The sequence below is a fragment of the Budorcas taxicolor genome, chromosome 1, assembly GCF_023091745.1.
Source record: "Budorcas taxicolor isolate Tak-1 chromosome 1, Takin1.1, whole genome shotgun sequence".
Lineage (NCBI taxonomy): Eukaryota > Metazoa > Chordata > Mammalia > Artiodactyla > Bovidae > Budorcas > Budorcas taxicolor.
The window spans coordinates 115,158,406-115,177,361 of NC_068910.1; the positions used below are offsets into that span (position 1 = coordinate 115,158,406).

General features: G+C 37.9%; 1 protein-coding gene across 1 annotated transcript in view; it reads right to left on the reverse strand.

Moving 5' to 3' along the window:
• CBLB (Cbl proto-oncogene B) overlaps positions 1-18,956 on the reverse strand; it is a 218,930-nt gene that overhangs the window by 98,851 nt on the left and 101,123 nt on the right. Inside the window, exon 5 of the mRNA XM_052645842.1 lies at positions 5,180-5,336. Within this exon, the coding sequence (XP_052501802.1) occupies positions 5,180-5,336 (157 nt within the window). The remainder of the gene's footprint in view (positions 1-5,179; positions 5,337-18,956) is intronic.

The window sequence follows — 18,956 nt, forward strand, 5'->3', positions numbered from 1 at the left end:
ACTGACTTGTCTACAAAGCCTTGACTCCCATGATAACACACTACAGTTCTAACATCTGGTTCATCCTTATACAATCAGAAAATCAGAAAAGGTTCAGTTTAGAGGTGAATTCCTCAGAAATCCTTCACAGAAGTACACACGCATGCACGCACACACACACACAAACACACACGGTAACACACTACAATTCTAACAACTGGTTCATCCTTGTACAATTAGAAAATCAGAAAAGGTTCAGTTTAGAGGTGAATTCTACAGAAATCCTTCACAGAAATACACACGCACGCACGCATGCGCACACACACACACACAAACACACACGGTAACACACTACAATTCTAACATCTGGTTCATCCTTGTACAATCAGAAAATCAGAAAAGGTTCAGTTTAGAGGTGAATTCTACAGAAATCCTTCACAGAAATACACACACACACACACACACACACACACACACACACACGGTTTGTTATCACTCTCTCTAATGGGATTAGTTGTCCCTCCAAATCATGGCAAGGGAAAAAAGGCAGCCAGTAATAAACAACTTTGCTTGAGGGTGTTGAATGAATCATCTCTGCTGTATCTTTAAGGCTGAAGCTACATTTATTCCAAGGAATTGGCAGCATACTCTATCTAATGTGCCAAATTATTAACTCAAATCTTCTAATTAAAAGAAAAAAAAAGTATTCTGTGTTGCCAAGTGAAAGTTGTCGAAACAGTTATCCTAGACTCGATTACTGGTGGAGGGCTCCTACTTCTGTTTGTTTTGAGACTTGTTCCTTGTTATTGTTAAGCAAGGTTCAAATTTACAAGGCGGAATTCTTTTAGGATTATATCCCTTGAGAGGAGGATAACAAGGGAAAGAATGATTTAAGAATGATTTAGTAATGAAGAGTTTAACCTTTGCTGAAATAACAAGAAAAATCTTTAGGGTATTTCCCTATCATACTAAAATACCTAATTGGGGAAAAATGAGCTCTGGAGAACACTCTTATGAGAGGTTCTGTCTATGTACTTGAAAAAAAAATGTTTTTAATTTTCTTCTTAAGGGATGACTAAAAATTACATAAACAATACTTGGAAGAGTATTAGCATGTGTTTAAAAAAACTGAATAATAACTATTGGAGTCACTGAATTTTGTTTTGTTTTGCTTCCTCATCTATATAGGACAAGGATGAAAAGAATATAAAATATTTGGGTCACTTCCATTAGAATCCACACAAATTAATGAACGCTGTTTTTTAAAAAAAAAAAAATGCTGAACTTCATAGACAGCCAAAGCACAGACCAAATACAAGTGGAGTTTTGAGCCAAATGCTGTGCCATGTAGCAACCATTTCTTGGTAATAATTCCAAGGGCTAGCTTCTAACTGCAAATATATATACTTAATAGGAAGTCTATGCACTATTTTTCTTGAGAATGAAACCCACAGTCAGAAACATGTGGTAGTTTTGTATTTTGTGTGTGCATGTTTAAAGCATGTTGCCAAAGAATGACAAGAGTAGGCAAAATAAAGTGCTCTGAAGAGTGATTATTTTTGCAATTTGTTGTTAGATTATAGGAAATCTTTTTTCACACACCAAACACAAAATTATTTGGAGATTCTCTTTTTAAAATTATTTATTTTTAGCTGTGCTGGGTCTTCATTGCTGTGTGGGCTTTCCTCTAGCTGTGGCGAGTGAGGGCTGCTCTCTAGCTGCCGTGCGCAGGCTGCTTATTGTGACGGCTTCTCTTGCTGTGAAGCACAGGCTCAACAGTTGTCGCGCATGAACTTAGTTGCTGCATGGCATGTGTGACCTTCCCAGATCAGGGATCGAACCCGTGGCTCCTGCACTGGCAAGCGGATTCTTCACCACTGGGCCACAGAGAAGCCCCTATTTGGAGATGCTTAAATGACCACAGAAACCAATGAAGTATATTAAGAAGACTAGTCCCCCCATTCTCTCCAAGGTCACCGTGTTCAGGAACACTCATTTACTGACTTACAACCTACCCTGGGAGCAGAACCTTGGCTGGTCTGCCCAGATTCTCTCTTAATCCTCACTGCAACAGATGACTTCCTTCACCTCTTTTTCTCCCTATTCCACAATGCTGCACATTCCATAGGCACTAGTATATAGCCTCAAATCACTCACCTCTTATCCTGCCACCTTACCCATCCCATTTACTGCCCCATTTCTCAACAATCCAGTCTTCTCTTACAGAAGAGAAGGGGAAATGGAAGGAGGAAGGGGCAGCAGCCCGAGGGAGAGCAAAGAAGAATGTGAAAGCCCTATATTTCCAACCTGGGCCTTGAGCACTTGCCACTCCCAGCATCTCTGAACTACCTGGAGGGGAAATGGATAAGCTAACAGGCAGACAGAGGAACATAGCCATTGCAAGATCTTCCCAGGGACTCACAGCACTGTTCAAGTTCTGGCAAAATATCAGGATGAGGGAAGAAAGGAAGAAAGGGGAGACCAGAATCCTCCAGCTTTCTTCTTCCATGTCCCAGACAAGTCTCAACTCCATCTCCTCGCCCCAACTGACACCTTCTTCAAACCTGATGCTAGATCTCTAGAACAAACCCCAATCCTGAGGGTGTCCTCTGCCCACTTTCAGATCCCACTCTGCTAAATACTCCATCCCCAACAGTTTAAAGCTAGAAGAATTCACAACCACTTTACCATCTATATCACAAGTAGAGCAGAACATATGTCCATGCAGTAATAGTAACCACAAAACTTAACATTTTTGATATAGAATATACAACTATAAGAGGAAAATATTACTCAATTTTTAAAGTTATACAAAAATAAAAAAATCAGTAAAAGTTAATACATCCACTTTCTGCCCACAAAACCAATTTTTCTGTATTTTAAAACACATACATGATTACAGTATAAGCATAATGAAATGAGGAGAGGTAAAGAATCTTAGAAAAACACAGGGGCTAACAAGAGTTCTTTAGCTACTTCTGTAAGCGTGGGTTTTCAAAGACATCAGGTATACTTTGGTCCACTGGTACTGTTTTGTTTTGTTTTGTTACCTAATACTTTTCACAGTAGCTCTACTTAAAAGATTCTTTTCCTCTCCCATCCCCTGGAGCATAAATAAGATATATGCACCCTAGAGTGTTAAGATTACTTAGCTATTTTAAAGTGAAACAGCTTACAAGAAAATATATGTACATATTAAGCAGCTGTTTGGGTAAGTGTTTAACCAACATTAAGTTGCCATCATACTTTTGATATATAATTCTGAGGCTTTCTAATATTTAGCATTCTGACTGAAAGTCATCCAGGTTCCTCACAAAAAATACACTCTTTCTAGAATAAACAGTTAGGTTTAATGTATGCGGGAAAAAACAAACAAAACAAAACTTAGTTTTCTTCCCTCCCAAGGGGAAGAAGCAGTGTGCCTACTATTAGAACATCTTGGTATCATGGTCAGTAAGTATATGTAAAATTATCAGAAACTTTTAAAGAAACGAGAAGTTCCACTATAAAATAATCAGTATCAGATAACACAATCTTTTCCTAAAATGTATCTTAAAGTCGTTGGAAAAACATTAACTGACAACATACATATACCAAGGGAATAATCACGAAACTACTGTAAATTGAAAACAATCAAAAGCATACTTTCTGCAGTTACTTATCTACTTTTCTATTCTATACATCTAGGTAGAATTATGATTATAAAGTTGTAATAAAGTAAAATGTATTCTGTAAGTATTGTCGACAAGAGTTAATTTGCCCTCTGTTAATGGGTTCTTTTATAAATTAAAAGTTAATCCCATGTAATCGTGTTTTCTTACATAAATCAGTTACCCGATCCTTGCAGGCAAGTACCAAGCAGAGTCATAGATCAGAGAAGCAAAATTCTTACAATATGAGAAACATGAAAACCAATAGTATACTCTAACATTTGCTGAAAGTGTGTTTCAAACAGAATAAATCTTACTGCAGACTAAAATGAAAAAAGAAAGAAAAACGGTGTTGGAATATAAGCAAGGCTCATTTTTGATCAATTAAACCTCACTTGCTATATAATTTATATTATCAGAATCACAGGGATTTTAGGTGGGATTCTCATTTTATGACCACTTGAATCTCAGAGATGATATGCAATTTAATGGCAGAGGCAAATTCAAAGCAAATTGCAAGTCTTCATGTTTAGGGTAATTCTGTCTACACATACAAAACCACAAAATGATGATACCCAGCTTTTATTATATGATACCTACTTCTGAATAGCTATGTGAAGACAATTATAAAAGAATGAAAAACAAAACCAATAAATAGGACAAGAAGGTTAATCTCAAAGTCACTGATATTAGGGAAAAAAACAGGAACACCTAAATTTCCCAAATGAGAGATATGCTAAATTAATAACAGACTATTTTGATGGAATATTCTGTAGCAACTGAAAGCTGAAAATTACACTGATGAAAATATTTACTGACATTGAAAAATGTTTATAACATATGGTTGAAAGAGCAAAGCTAGCTGTAGAATCAGTATACATCACAGTAATCTCCTATACAGAAGAGGTTAAGTTTGCTATTTACTCCAAAGCTTACTATTTCCCTTCTCATCTAATGGATGTGGGAGGTAAAGGGAGCTGTTGAGATACCTCAGCAAATGCCCACTCGCATTCTGTCAGTTACTGGGCTAGAAAGATCAACAAAGTAAAGTGAGAAACTAAATAGGGACTTTTTATAAAGCAAAGCTCCTTTACATCAATCTTCTCAAAGATAATAAGCAACTTCCAGGCTCAGAACACCAGATATCCCAAACTTAAACTCTAAACTTGGAGCAATGACCAACACCTTGCTTTTAAATGAAGTGAAGTGAAAGTGGCTCAGTCGTGGCTGACTCTTTGAGACCCCATGGACTGTATAGTCCCTGGAATTCTCCAGGCCAGAATACTGGAGTGGGTAGCCTTTCCCTTCTCTAGGGGATCTTCCCAACCCAAGGATCGAACCCAGGTTTCCCGCACTGCAGGCAGATTCTTTACCAGCTAAGCCACAAGGGAAGTCTGCTTTTAAATGGGAGACTATCAAAAATGAGACTATTTCCCATATATTTGAGACTATTTTCCACATACATTATGCATGCATGTGCAAAAGACACACATACGCAGAGAAGGGAGAGAGTAGAAGAGAGGGCAGGATTAAGCAAATACAAAGCTTACCTGAAATAGTCTGGTAAAAATATCAAATTCAAAAACTGAAATGTAATCATTACAAGTCAAGTCAATTGTTGATTTTAGAGCCATTGCTTCCAGGCCAGAGCTAATCTGATGCACCTCATGAAGGCACTGTCTGAATACTTTCCATGGTACAATAGTTCTGCACAAGAAAAAAAGAAAAGTAATTGAATCAAGTGTCATTTAAGACATACCTTCCAGTGAAACAGCACAATTCAATCATAACATTAATATAATTGTATTTGTACTAAAAGACAAATAGTTGAGAATACTGTTTATAATTCAGAACATATGTAATGGGTTTTGCTAAATGGATTATTTTTCATTTGCTAAGAATGTGACCAAAATGCAGATCAATTTTTCTCTCAAACAGTCCTCGACTATCAAGATATTTCTAAAAATGCTTCCAAAGAAGGTATTAGATCAAAGTCCTGTATTTCTGACCTCTTCCTTTATTTTCTTAAAGTAATAACAGGATGATGTGTTCACATAATAGCAAGAATTCTTTGTTCATTGCATAAGAAAGTTCAGGCAGAAAGTCATCAAGATATTTCTGCCACCATCCTGATATGTTCTACAGCAATGGAAAACCACTTTACTTAACCTTTCATACTAATGCAAAGGGAAATTTCAATAATTTTTAACCAACCCCACTGGCTAGCAAATGGATAGTTATTTATTCAACACTCATGATCAACTTAATCTTAAAACCCTTGCATCAACATTTTTTACACTTACATGGTTCAAAAATTTTGAAGAGCATAGAATGGTACCCAGGGGAAAGTCTCCCAACTCATTCTCTACCTGACCAGTTTCCAACATACACCCACCTCCTGTCCACCATGAAAATGAATAACATTCATTACTTGTTCTTCACTTTTCCTCCTTTTGGAATGTTAAATGCCTATTTCTGAACAAGTGGAAGAAAATAATCATTCATATATTGAAAATTTTAAGCTGCAGTTTTCATAACTGTTGTGTTTAGTCACCAAATCATGTCCGACTCTTTTGCAGCCCCATGGACTGAAGCCTATCAGGCTCCTCTGTCCATGGGGTTTCCCAGGCAAGAATACTGCAGTGGGTTGCCATTTCCTTCTCCAGGGGATCCTCCTGACCCAGGGATTGACGCCACATCTCCTGCACTGACAGGCAGGTTCTTTACCATCTGAGCCACCAGGGAGGACCAGTTTTCATAACAGGATGGCTAGGGCTCCAAAATCACTGCAGATGGTGATTCCAGCCATGAAATTAAAAGACACTTACTCCTTGAAAGAAAAGTTATGACCAACCTAGATAGCATATTCAAAAGCAGAGACATTACTTTGCCAACAAAGGTCCGTCTAGTCAAGGCTATGGTTTTTCCAGTGGTCATGTATGGATGTGAGAGTTGGACTGTGAAGAAAGCTGAGCGCCAAAGAATCGATGCTTTTGAACTACGGTGTTGGAGAAGACTCTTGACAGTCCCTTGGACTGCAAGGAGATCCAACCAATCCATTCTGAAGGAGATCAGCCCTGGGATTTCTTTGGAAGGAATGATGCTGAAGCTGAAACTCCAGTACTTTGGCCACCTCATGCAAAGAGTTGACTCATTGGAAAAGACTCTGATGCTGGGAGGGATTGAGGGCAGGAGGAGAAGGGGACGACAGAGGATGGGATGGCTGGATGGCATCACCGACTCGATGGACGTGAGTCTGAGTGAACTCCGGGAGTTGGTGATGGACATGGAGGCCTGGCGTGCTGCGATTCATGGGGTCGCAAAGAGTCGGACACGAGTGAGCGACTGAACTGAACTGATAAAAGCTACATACACTCTCTTCTAAGATTGCAAATATTTAAATAAAGATTTTCTTTTACTAGTATCTCTTGAGAATTAAGACTCAAGCAGAATGGACTAAATTGGTTGGCCCCGTGTGATACTAATCCTTCCAGTGAAGTATCACCATAAAGGTAAAAGGTTCGTATTCATTCAGTAATTATCTCCTGCAGTGGATGTCAAACTTGAGCATGCATCAAAATCACTGAAAGGCTTGTTAGCACAGAAACTGATCAAACCAAGATATTCTGATACAGTATGACTGAGGCAGAGCCTTGGAACTTATAATCTTAACAAGTTCCCAAGTGATGCTGATGTTGCTGGGGACAACACTTTGAAAGTCACTGATCTATTGTATCTATTAATTGCTAAGGCAGGGCACTGTGGAGAAATACAATTATGGAAATACGAGATACTATCTCTGTCCTTGAAGAACACACACTTTCAGGGTAGAAATAAATCTGTAATGCTAAAGACTACAGAAGGGGTATTAGGGAAGTGCTGGAAGAATTCCAGAGAAGGAACGGTCTGTGGCAAGATGAATAAATGAGTGCTGAGACAGCCTAACAATGCTATATTGTATGTATAAGAAAGTTTATGTTTGATATGCCATTAAAAAAAATGAGGCTGAATACATCAAAAGGCTTTGCTCTATGTATGAAAAAAACAGGAAACCACAGAGAACTGAAGAGAGACACCACATCAGAAGCCATTTAGAAGAAACACACGTCAGGCTCTGATTAAGGTTAACAAGATGCTGCTGTTTTAAAATAACAATGAAAACTTCTGATAATATGAGGAGGCCTTTTATTTACGGTGAAGTGTAAGTATGCAATTATGTCCAACTTCATTACAATTAACTTAAAAGCACTGCCTAAGAAGCCATTTTCTTCTCCAAATTAAAGTTTCAAATATTTAATACACAAAAGGGACATGAACCATAATATTCAAAATTTTTAAAATAGTAAAGAACTACTGATTTAAGAAGGGTATGTGTTTTCTCTTCTGTACGGAAATGTTAAGAGAATTCTGTCTCGTGTATATAGTATAAAAAACAAACTGATTGGCCAAATAAGACACCATTTGATATCAATTACCATAAAAAAATTATCCTTCTTCCAGTATTTAAGGTGCAGGCAGATCATAACTCTTTTGAATACCCAGTGATTTCACACAGTGAATTATTAAAAAATGCACAAACATCTAATGCTGTAGTCTAACTTACTACTTTGGAACAACAATTTACAAAGGGGCAAGTTACATTTCCACAGTACTTGTGCAAATAAGACTTTCCCAAGCTCCTTTGTGGTAAGTGTAAAGTACAAACAGGCATTCATCAGAACCTTAATTAAGGGTAGTAACAGGAATGAAAAAGAAAGGGCCTTATTTGGTTAACTCACTACATATAAAAGTATATACAACAGACACCCTTCCTTTGATCAGCTGAGCCAAATATCCATGATGGGAAGAAGAGAAACAGAGTACAGTGGTTTCTTTAAAAAAAAAAGCTCTAACAGTGCTGCACTAAGGATCTAAACTTTTTAAAGAGGATTTCAAGTTGCCACCACATTCTTTCCTGAGGTTTGTGGGGGCAGGGGGAAAGGCAGAGGATGACTGTTCACACCTTTAATTAAACTGTAGCAATACCACAGAGTGGTGGTTTCTACCACCTCTTCCCCTAGAGATTAGCTAGTGAGAGAAGATATTAATGGCCAATTTTTGTTTTACAGATAAACAGAAACTTCAGTGTACTGGAAGAGATCTAGGAAAGCAAAAGAGGCTGAGAGAGAAAAGGAACAGAATATAAAAGGGCCAACTAAGCTCCAAGCTCTCACCATTCCAGAAGTACTTTAAATTTGTTCTGTTGCCACTTACAATTATAAATCATTTTAATTATGAATTAAATTAACTTTAAAACCCAACGAAAAGTAGAAGTAGCCATCAATCCACAAAGAACTGGACAAAAGACCAATGGGTAATATAATAATGTTAGATCTCACTATAATAATAATATGAGTTCAGGATCTTTACAGTTACAATAGGAATACAAATGAGAGCTGCCATTTACTGTTGACTTACTATCTGCCAATCTCCAAATTAAGTACTGAGTTTCTCATAGTAACAATGTTAGGCAGATAATATATTAATCGTCATGACAGAGATGGGGATACTGGGGCTTAAAGAGGTTAAGGTATTCACCCAAGAAAGACCTTATATGTGTCAGGCATTGGCTAGGTTCAGAAGGAAAATATAAATAAAGTCATAGTCTAATAAGTGCAAAGACTTATAAGTAAATTATGTTGTGCCATGTGACTAAGGGTATCATAGAAAAACATTCATGGGCTATGGGAATCCAAAGGAATGGAGGTCCTGGCAAACAGCAATCATCTTTTATTCATCTTTACCCAATACAGAAGAGTATGAAAACTGACATTAAACTGTGTCTATGGTGGGTAAGTGAGGGCTTCACAGAGGAGGAAGCTAGATATTTGACTGCAATTAACACCCTTCTACCAGAATCAAGACTGCCCAGAGAAATATCAATCACCTCAGATGCAGACGACACCACCCTTATGGCAGAAAGTGAAGAGGAAGTACAAAGCCTCTTGGTGAAATTGAAAGAAGAGAGTGAAAAAGTTGGCTTAAAGCTCAACATTCAGAAAACTAAGATCATAGCATCTGGACCCATCACTTCATGGCAAATAGATGGGGAAACAGTGGAAACAGTGTCAGACTTTTATTTTGGAGGGCTCCAAAATCACTGTAGATGTGACTGTAGCCATGAAATTAAAAGATGCTTACTCCTTGGAAGCAAAGTTATGACCAACCTAGATAGCATATTCAAAAGCAGAGACATTACTTTGCCAACAAAGGTCCGTCTAGTCAAGGCTATGGTTTTTCCAGTGGTCATGTATGGATGTGAGAGTTGGACTGTGAAGAAAGCTGAGCACCGAAGAATTGATGCTTTTGAACTATGGTGTTGGAGAAGACTCTTGACAGTTCCTTGGACTGCAAGGAGATCCAACCAGTCTATTTTAAAGGAGATCAGTCCTGGGTGTTCTTTGGAAGGACTGATGCTAAAGCTGAAACTCCAGTACTTTGGCCACCTCATGCAAAGAGTTGACTCATTGGAAAAGACTCTGATGCTGGGAGGGATTGAGGGCAGGAGGAAAAGGGGACGACAGAGGATGGGATGGCTGGATGGCATCACCGACTCGATGGACATGAGTTTGAGTGAACTCCGGGAGTTGGTGATGGACATGGAGGCCTGGCGTGCTGCGATTAATGGGGTCGCAAAGAGTCAGACACAGATGAGCAACTGAATTGAACTGAACACCATTCTACTATTCAGAAATGGTTTGATAATTTAAAGTTGGGGGGCAGGAGCTAGTCTATTTGCACAATGTCAGGAGTGACAATAAGTTGATAAATTTTAAAACCCTAGAGTTTTAACACAAAAGTATAAGGAACAGAAGACAAAAAAGTAAGCAGATTGATACCTGAAAAAAGGACAAAACATTTCCTTTAAATCACAAGTTCATAAAAGATTATTTAGGTTTTATTTTTAACTCATTTGGAAAAAAAGTCCATATCATAAAAGTGTGAATCTGAACAAAGGTCGGATGTGTGGAAACAGGAACTTTCGTGTACTTCTGGTATGAACGAAAATTTATGCAGCATTTCTAGAAGGCAATGTGGCAGCAAGTTTCAAAAATCTATAACATTTTAACTCAGAAAGCCTACTTCTAAGGATTTGAAAAAGGAAATTATTTAAAATGCATAGCAATGTAGACTCATTCATGTCTCTTTAACAGTGTTGTCCATAATACCAAAAAATTAAAACAAGTATGTTCAGAAGTAACAATACTACATATATCCATAGAGTAGAATATATTACAACAAATAAAAATTATATGGAAAAAACATTTACTATTCTAGAAAAGTGTCTGTGTCCTTAAATGGAAATAGCATTTTTAAAACTGTATGGCCTTGGGAATTCCCTGGCTGTCCAGTGGTTAGAATTTCGTGTTTTCACTGCTGAGGGCCTGGGATTCAACTGAGATCCCATAAGCTGCACAGTGAGGCCAAAAAGAAAAAAAGGTATGTCCTTTATGACTCAATGATAAAAACTATCTGGAACACAAATTTTAACTGATGATGTCTAGACGCAGAAACAAGATTTCCAGGAGAAATATAAACAATCCCAGATATGCAGATGATACCACTCTAACAACAGAAAGTGAAAAGGAAATAAAGACCCTCTTGATGAGGGTGAAAGAGGAGAGTGAAAAAGCTGGCTTAAAAAAAAAACATTCAAAAGGCTAAGATCATGGCATCTGGTCCCATCACTTCATTGGTAATAGATGGGAAAAAGTGGAAACAGTGGCAGATTTTATTTTCTTGGGCTCCAAAATCATTGAGTATGGTGACTACAGCCATGAAATTAAAAGCAGCTTGCTTCTTGGAAGAAAAGCAATGACAAACCTAGACAGCACATTTAAAAGCAGAGACATCACTTTGCTGACAAAGTATAGTCAAAAGTATAGCTGACAAAGTATAGTCAAAGCTATGGTTTTCCCAGCAGTCATGTATGGATGTGAGGGTTGGACTATAAAAAAGGCTGAGAGCCAAAGAATTGATGTTTCAAATTGTGATGTTGGAGAAGACTTTTGAGAGTCTCTTGGACAAAATGGAGATCAAACCAGTTAATCCTAAAGGAAATCAACCCAGCCTCCTCAAGGGATCACAATAAACTGTGGAAAATTCTTAAAGAGACGGGAATACCAAACCACCTGACCTGCCACTTGAGAAACCTGGATGCGGGTCAGGAAGCAACAGTTAGAACTGGACATGAAACAACAGACTGGTTCCAAATAGGAAAGGAATACATCAAGGCTGTATATTCTCACCCTACTTATTTAACTTACATGCTATGCAGAGTACATCATGAGAAATCCTCGGCTGGAGGAAGCACAAGCTGGAATCAAGATTGCCAGGAGAAATATCAATAACCTCAGATATGCAGATGACACCACCCTTATGGCAGAAAGTGAAGAAAACCTAAAGAGCCGCTTGATGAAAGTGAAAGAGGAGAGTGAAAAAGTTGGCTTAAAGCTCAACATTCAGAAAATGAAGATCATGGCATTTGGTCCCATCACTTCATGGCAAATAGACGGGGAAACACTGGACTTTATTTTTCTGGGCTCCAAAATCACTGCAGATGGTGACTGCAGCCATGAAATCAAAAGACGCTTACTCCTTGGATGGAAAGTTATGACCAACCTAGACAGCATATTAAAAAGCAGAGACATTACTTTGTCCCCAAAGGTCTGTCTAGTCAAGGCTATGGTTTTTCCAGTGGTCATGTATGGATGTGAGAGTTGGACTATAAAGACAGCTGAGCCCCGGAGAATTGATGCTTTTGAACTGTGGTATAGGAGAAGACTCTTGAGAGTCCCTTGGACAGCAAGGAGATCCAACTAGTCCATCCTAAAGGAGATCAGTCCTGGGTGTTCATTGGAAGGACTGATGTTGAAGCTGAAACTCCAGTACCTTGGCCACCTGATGCAAAGGCATGGCTCATTTGAAAAGACCCTGATGCTGGGAAAGATTGAGGGCAGGAGGAGAGGGGGACGACAGAGAATGAGATGATTGGATGGCATCACTGACTCAATGGACATGGGTTTGGGTGGACTCTGTGAGTTGGTGATAGACAGGGAGGCCTGGTGTGCTGTGGTTCATGGGGACACAAAGAGTCGGAGATGACTGAGCAACTGAACTGAACTGAACTCATGGGAATGATGAATGCTGAAGCTCTAGTGCTTTGCCCACCTGATGTGAATAGCTGACTCATTGGAAAAGACCCTGATACTGAGAAAGACTGAGAGCAGGAGGAGAAGCGGGAGGCAGAGGTGAGATGGTTGGATGGCATTACAGACTCAATAGAGAAGAGTTTGAGCAAACTCTGGAAGACAATGATGGACAGGGAAGCTGGCATGCCGCAGTCCATGGGGTGGCAAAGAGTTGGACATGACTTAGCAACTGATCAACAAACAGCAGATCATGGTAGGATTATAGGCAGGTTTTTAAGAATATCTCTAATATTCTCTAATGGCTTAGAGGAGTAAAAGATACACTAAAACTGTTTGAAGTGTATTTTGTAATCACAGAAATAACCAATTAAAAGCAAAAACCAAAATCATATTTGCCAATGAAATAGTTTACCTAAGAAACACAAAAAAGTTTACGGATTAAACTATGACAACAGAAATCAACATGGTTGCTGAATATAAAACCAATATACAAACATCAGTTGTGCTTCTATATATAAGTATACATAATAAGAAAATAAAACATTTACAAGAGCATCTGAAATATCAAATAAATAGGAATAAAGCTAACAAAGTACAAGCAAAGTCACAGCATAAACATGCACACATACATGATCAGATGTAAAAGACATAAAGAGATATGTCTGAATGGACTGGCAGACTCAGTATGATAAAGATGTATGGTCAGTCCTCCACAAACTGATTCACAGATTTACTGCAACCCCAATCAGGAAACATTTTCATAGTAGGAATTGACAGACTAATTCTAACCTTCATCGGGAAATGCCAACAGCCAAATAAAATCAAGCCAAACTTCCATAAGAATAACATTGGCAAGCATATAGTCCTTACATTAGTTAAGACAGCATGGTATTGGCACAGCAAAGACAATAGAACAAATTTTGGAAACAAATGCAATCATATCTGAACACTGGATATGTAACAAGTCTCTATAAACAGTAGTAAAGAATGGATGATGTTTTCAATAAATGTTGCTGGGTCAAATGAATATACCAATGGAAGAAAACAAATCTTGATCCTGAATTAATATCATATAAAAACCAATTTTAGATGAACCTTAGACCTAAGTACAAAAGATAAAGCAATAACGTGTTTTGGGAGAAACAGAAGAGGGTATCTGCATTACTCTGGCACAAGCAAATAATTTAATTTTAAACAGGAACTCAAATGTTCTAAGGATAAAGGAAAAGGTAAACTATAAACCTGTGTTCATGAAACAATGTCATTAACAAAGTGAAAAAGCCACATACTGGGAGAGCAATAAACATAAAAGAAACACGTCTATAATACATAAAAACTTTTAAATATTACTACTTACTACTCAGAAACTGGGCAAATAATTTTTATAGTCACAAACACAAAAAATCAAATTATTCAATATATACACAAATATGTACTCAACTTCATCTGTTATCATTCAAATGCAAATTAAGAGCCAAATGAGATTCCATTCATCCCCACCAGAGTAACTTATTAAAACCTTTAAAAAGACAAATATTAAAAAATGCTGGGAAGGATATATAACAACAGGAAACTTCAGGTACTCCTCTAGGTGATGAGGGTGGCAAATCGTTTTGGTAAACTCTTTGGTGGTTTACTAAGAGCTAATAAAGCTAAAATTAAGCATAAACTAGAAGCCAGCAATACCACTACTAGATATACATACCAGAGAAATGTACACGTTTTTTAAAATATACAAAAAATATCCACAGCAGCACTACTGAGACTAATCCAAAAGAGGAAGAATCCAATGTCCAACATCAGCATAATGACTATGTAAATTGTGGTACAGCAATACAATGGAGCAAGGAGAAGGAACAGACTTGCTATATGCAAGAATGTGGATGAATTTCATAAATGTAATAAAGAGTGAAGAAAGCCAGATTTTTTTCATAGTGTAAGATGTTACAGAAACTCAAATGGACTTTTTGGCTAAGCCAATAAACCAAACCTAAAAAAAAAAAAGTTTATATTAGAATTCTAAGATTAAAATAGAGTAAGAGATGTAGGAATGGACAAAGCACCTGCCATCATATAAACAAGGAAATTAACATTTGTTGGTTTTTGGTTTTGTTGCTGTGGGACTGATGGTGTTGTGACAGCAGCTGTTTAAAATCCATTCTAAGTCAGGGATATTCCATGTTCACTTTAGACAAAACAAAAATCTATTGTACTATATTAACCCATTACTATTTTCAATTTCATCTAAATTCTGTTCAGAAAATTCACCTGAATCAAAGATGTGTTCAGTGGCACTACCTTTAAGTTGCTTTTGTTCAGAAGATAAATTATTCATAAGCTATTTAATATGTTTGGATTTTCATTACATAAAATATGAGTACTTAAGTACTCATAAAATATGATCCTAAGTCCGTTGATATTCTGTATATAGTTTTTCCTTAAATCCAATCTTATTCTGAAACGACTATTTGTTAATGGAAATGAAAACAGATGGCTAACAAGCTATTACACCTTTTACTCTTCCATCACTAAAGAAACGCAATTATTTTCCAGCAACCCACAGACAGAAGATATCAAAATCACCGTGGTCAAATAGTTGCCTTACAACTCATTGTAGACAGGATGGTAATCTGGATTACTGAGAATATTTGTGATTAGATCTAACTTATCTTCCTCATGAGTGAAAATTCCTTACTCACATATAGAAAGATTCAAGATGCTCGGTATTTCTGACAATTTTTCTTCGTTGTCAAAAAAGTTTATAACATTTTGTCTACAGCATAGATAAGCATTACCGCCATGTATAAGGGACAAGTATTCTCATGCTCATGTTCTGAAACTTAGATGTAGAATAAAACATTTTTCTAAGATTACAGAAATAACAGGTTATTAAGTATTATCCTTGATTTTTAAAATTAACTCACTCATGAGAGATGGTATTTATAATTTCTAGTCTCACAATCTAACTTTTGAACATAGTAAATAGGTTAACTTACCGTAACCAGGAAAGTATATTTTGTTTTCCTTTATAATTTGCAATTTGACTTATTTCCCAACTTTGAAAATATAATTTATTAGCGGAAGAGAAACTAAACATAATCCATAAAATATGTCAAAATTCCATATAAAAAATTTCCACATAGTACCCACTGAACAGAGAAAATCAGAAAGATGCAGGCTTGAAATACTGGGTATTGGTTCTTTACTTCGTAAAGCAAGACTCTTCTTCAGAATATTTGCTCTACATGTTCAATGATACTTGGTAGGTTCATAATATATGTGAAATAACATAGTTCATGGATCATAGCAAGATGCCTCTAATCTACTGAGGTCAGATTTTAAAAAGTTGGTAAATTATACACCATAAAATTAGAAAGTCCGGCCAAAGATCTTCTCTTTAGTATTAACAATCTCAGTTCACTTCAGTTCAGTCGCTCAGTTGTGTCCAACTCTTTGCGACTCCATGAATCGCAGCACGCCAGGCCTCCCTGTCCATCACTAACTTCCGGAGTTTACCCAAACTCATGTGCATTGACTCGGTGCTGCCATCCACCCATCCCATCCTCTGTCGTCCCCTTCTCCTCCTGCCCCCAATCCCTCCCAGCATCAGGGCCTTTTGAAATGAGTCAACTCTTCGCATGAGGTGGCCGAAGTATTGGAGTTTCAGCACAGCAACAGTCCTTCCAATGAACACCCAGGACTGGTCTCCTTTAGGTTGCACTGGTTGGATCTTCTTGCAGTCCAAGGGACTCTCAAGAGTCTTCTCCAACACCACAGTTCAAAAGCATCAATTCTTCAGCGCTAAGCTTTCTTCACAGTCCAACTCTCACATCCATTCATGACCACTGGAAAAACCATAGCCTTGACTAGACAGACGTTTGTTGACAGAGTAATGTCTCTGCTTTTTAATATGCTATCTAGGTTGGTCATAACTTTCCTTCCAAGCAGTAAGCATCTTTTAATTTCATGGCTGCAGTCACCATCTGCAGTGATTTTGGAACCCAAAGAAATAAACTCTGTCACTGTTGCCATTGTTTCCCCATCTATTTGCCATGAAGTGATGGGACCGGATGCCATGATCTTAGTTTTTGAATGTTGAGCTTGAAGCCAACTTTTTCACTCTCCTCTTTCACTTTCATCATGAGGCTCTTTAGTTCTTCTTCACTTTCTGCCATAAGTGTGGTGTCATCTGCATATCTGAGGTTATTGATATTTCTCCCAGCAACCTGGATTCCAGTTCACATTTTATCCAGTCCAGCGTTTCTCAGGATGTACTCTGTATATACGTTAGACAAGCAGGGTTACAATATACAGCCTTGATGTACTCCGTTCCTTATTTGGAACCAGCCTGTTTTCCCATGTCCAGTTCTAACTGTTGCTTCTTGACCTGCATACAGATTTCTCAGAGGCAGGTCAGGTGGTCTGGTATTCCCATTTCTTTAAGAATTTTCCACAGTTTGCTGTGATCCACACAGTCAAAGGCTTTCGTGTAGTCAATAAAACATAAGTTAATGTTTTTTCTGGGTAAAAATATGAAAAAATTCCCCCCAAATCTCTCTACATAGGTCAATCCATTAACAAGCAATCAGTAAAGTCTGCTACATATATATGGTAAATTGAGGTCAAAAATATACAATTTCCAATAACACCTCTAAATTCTCACAGGAGAAACTACATACATAATATTGGGCATAAGTAGGCTCCCCAAAATTTATTTAAGGGAAAAAACTAATGACTGCAGATAAACAAGGCAAGAACAAAGTTACACAGCAAACCTATTATTGTCATTTCCTACTGATAACCAACATTCAGAATAAGGAAAACAGGAAGATGAAGCATTCGGAATCTATTAATGAAAAATCAATACTAATTATTTTATAAAGCTTTCTTTACTTTGCTTTGAAGAACTGTAGAGTCAGTTCCAGGTCCAGTTCAGTTGCTCAGTCATGCCCGATCTTTGCAACCCCATCAACCACAGCACGCCAGGCCTCCCTGTCCATCACCAACTTCCGGAGTTCACCCAAACCCATGTCTATCGAGTCGGTGATGCCATTCAACCATCTCATCCTCTGTCGTCCCCTTCTCCTTCTGCCCTCAATCTTTCCCAGCATCAGGGTCTTTTCAAATCAATCAGCTCTTCGCATCAGGTAGCTTAAATATTGGAGTTTCAGCTTCAGCATCAGTCCTTCCAAAGAACACCCAGGACTGATCTCCGTTAGGATGGACTGGTTGGATCTCCTTGCAGTCTAAAGGACACTCAAGATTCTTCTCCACCACCACAGTTCAAAAGCATCTCTTCTTCAGCACTCAGCTTTCTTTATAGTCCAACTCTCACATCCATACATGACTACTGGATAAACCATAGCCTTGACTAGATGGACCTTTGTTGACAAAGTAATATCTCTGCTTTTCAATATTCTGTCTAGATTGGTCATAACTTTTCTTCCAAGGAGTAAGTGTCTTTTGATTTCATGGCTGCAGTCACCATCTGCAGTGATTTTGGAGCCCAGAAAAATAAAGTCAGCCACTATTTCCACTGTTTCCCCATCTATTTGCCATGAAGTGATGGGACCGGATGCCATGATCTTAATTTTCTGAATGTTGAGCTTTAAGCGAACTTTTTCACTCTCCTCTTTCATTTTCATCAAGAGGCTTTTTAGTTCTTCTTCACTTTCTGCCATAAAGGTGGTGTCATCTGCATATCTGAGGTTATTCATATTTCTCCCAGCAATCTTGATTCCAGCTTGTGCTTCTTCCTGCCCAGCGTTTCTCATGATGTACTCTGCATAGAAATTAAATAAGCAGGGTGACAATATACAGCCTTGATGTACTCCTTTTCCGATTTGGAACCAGTCTGTTGTTCCATGTTCAGTTCTAACTGTTGCTTCCTAAGCTGCATACAGGTTTCTCAAGAGGCAGGTCAAGTGGTCTGGTATTCCCATCTCTTTCAGAATTGTCCACAGTTTATTGTGATTCACACAGTCAAAGGCTTTGGCATAATCAATAAAGCAGAAATAGATGTTTTTCTGGAACTCTCTTGCTTTTTCCATGATCCAGTGGATGCTGGCAATCTGATCCCTGGTTCCTCTGCCTTTTCTAAATCCAACTTGAACATCTGCAAGTTCACAGTTCACGT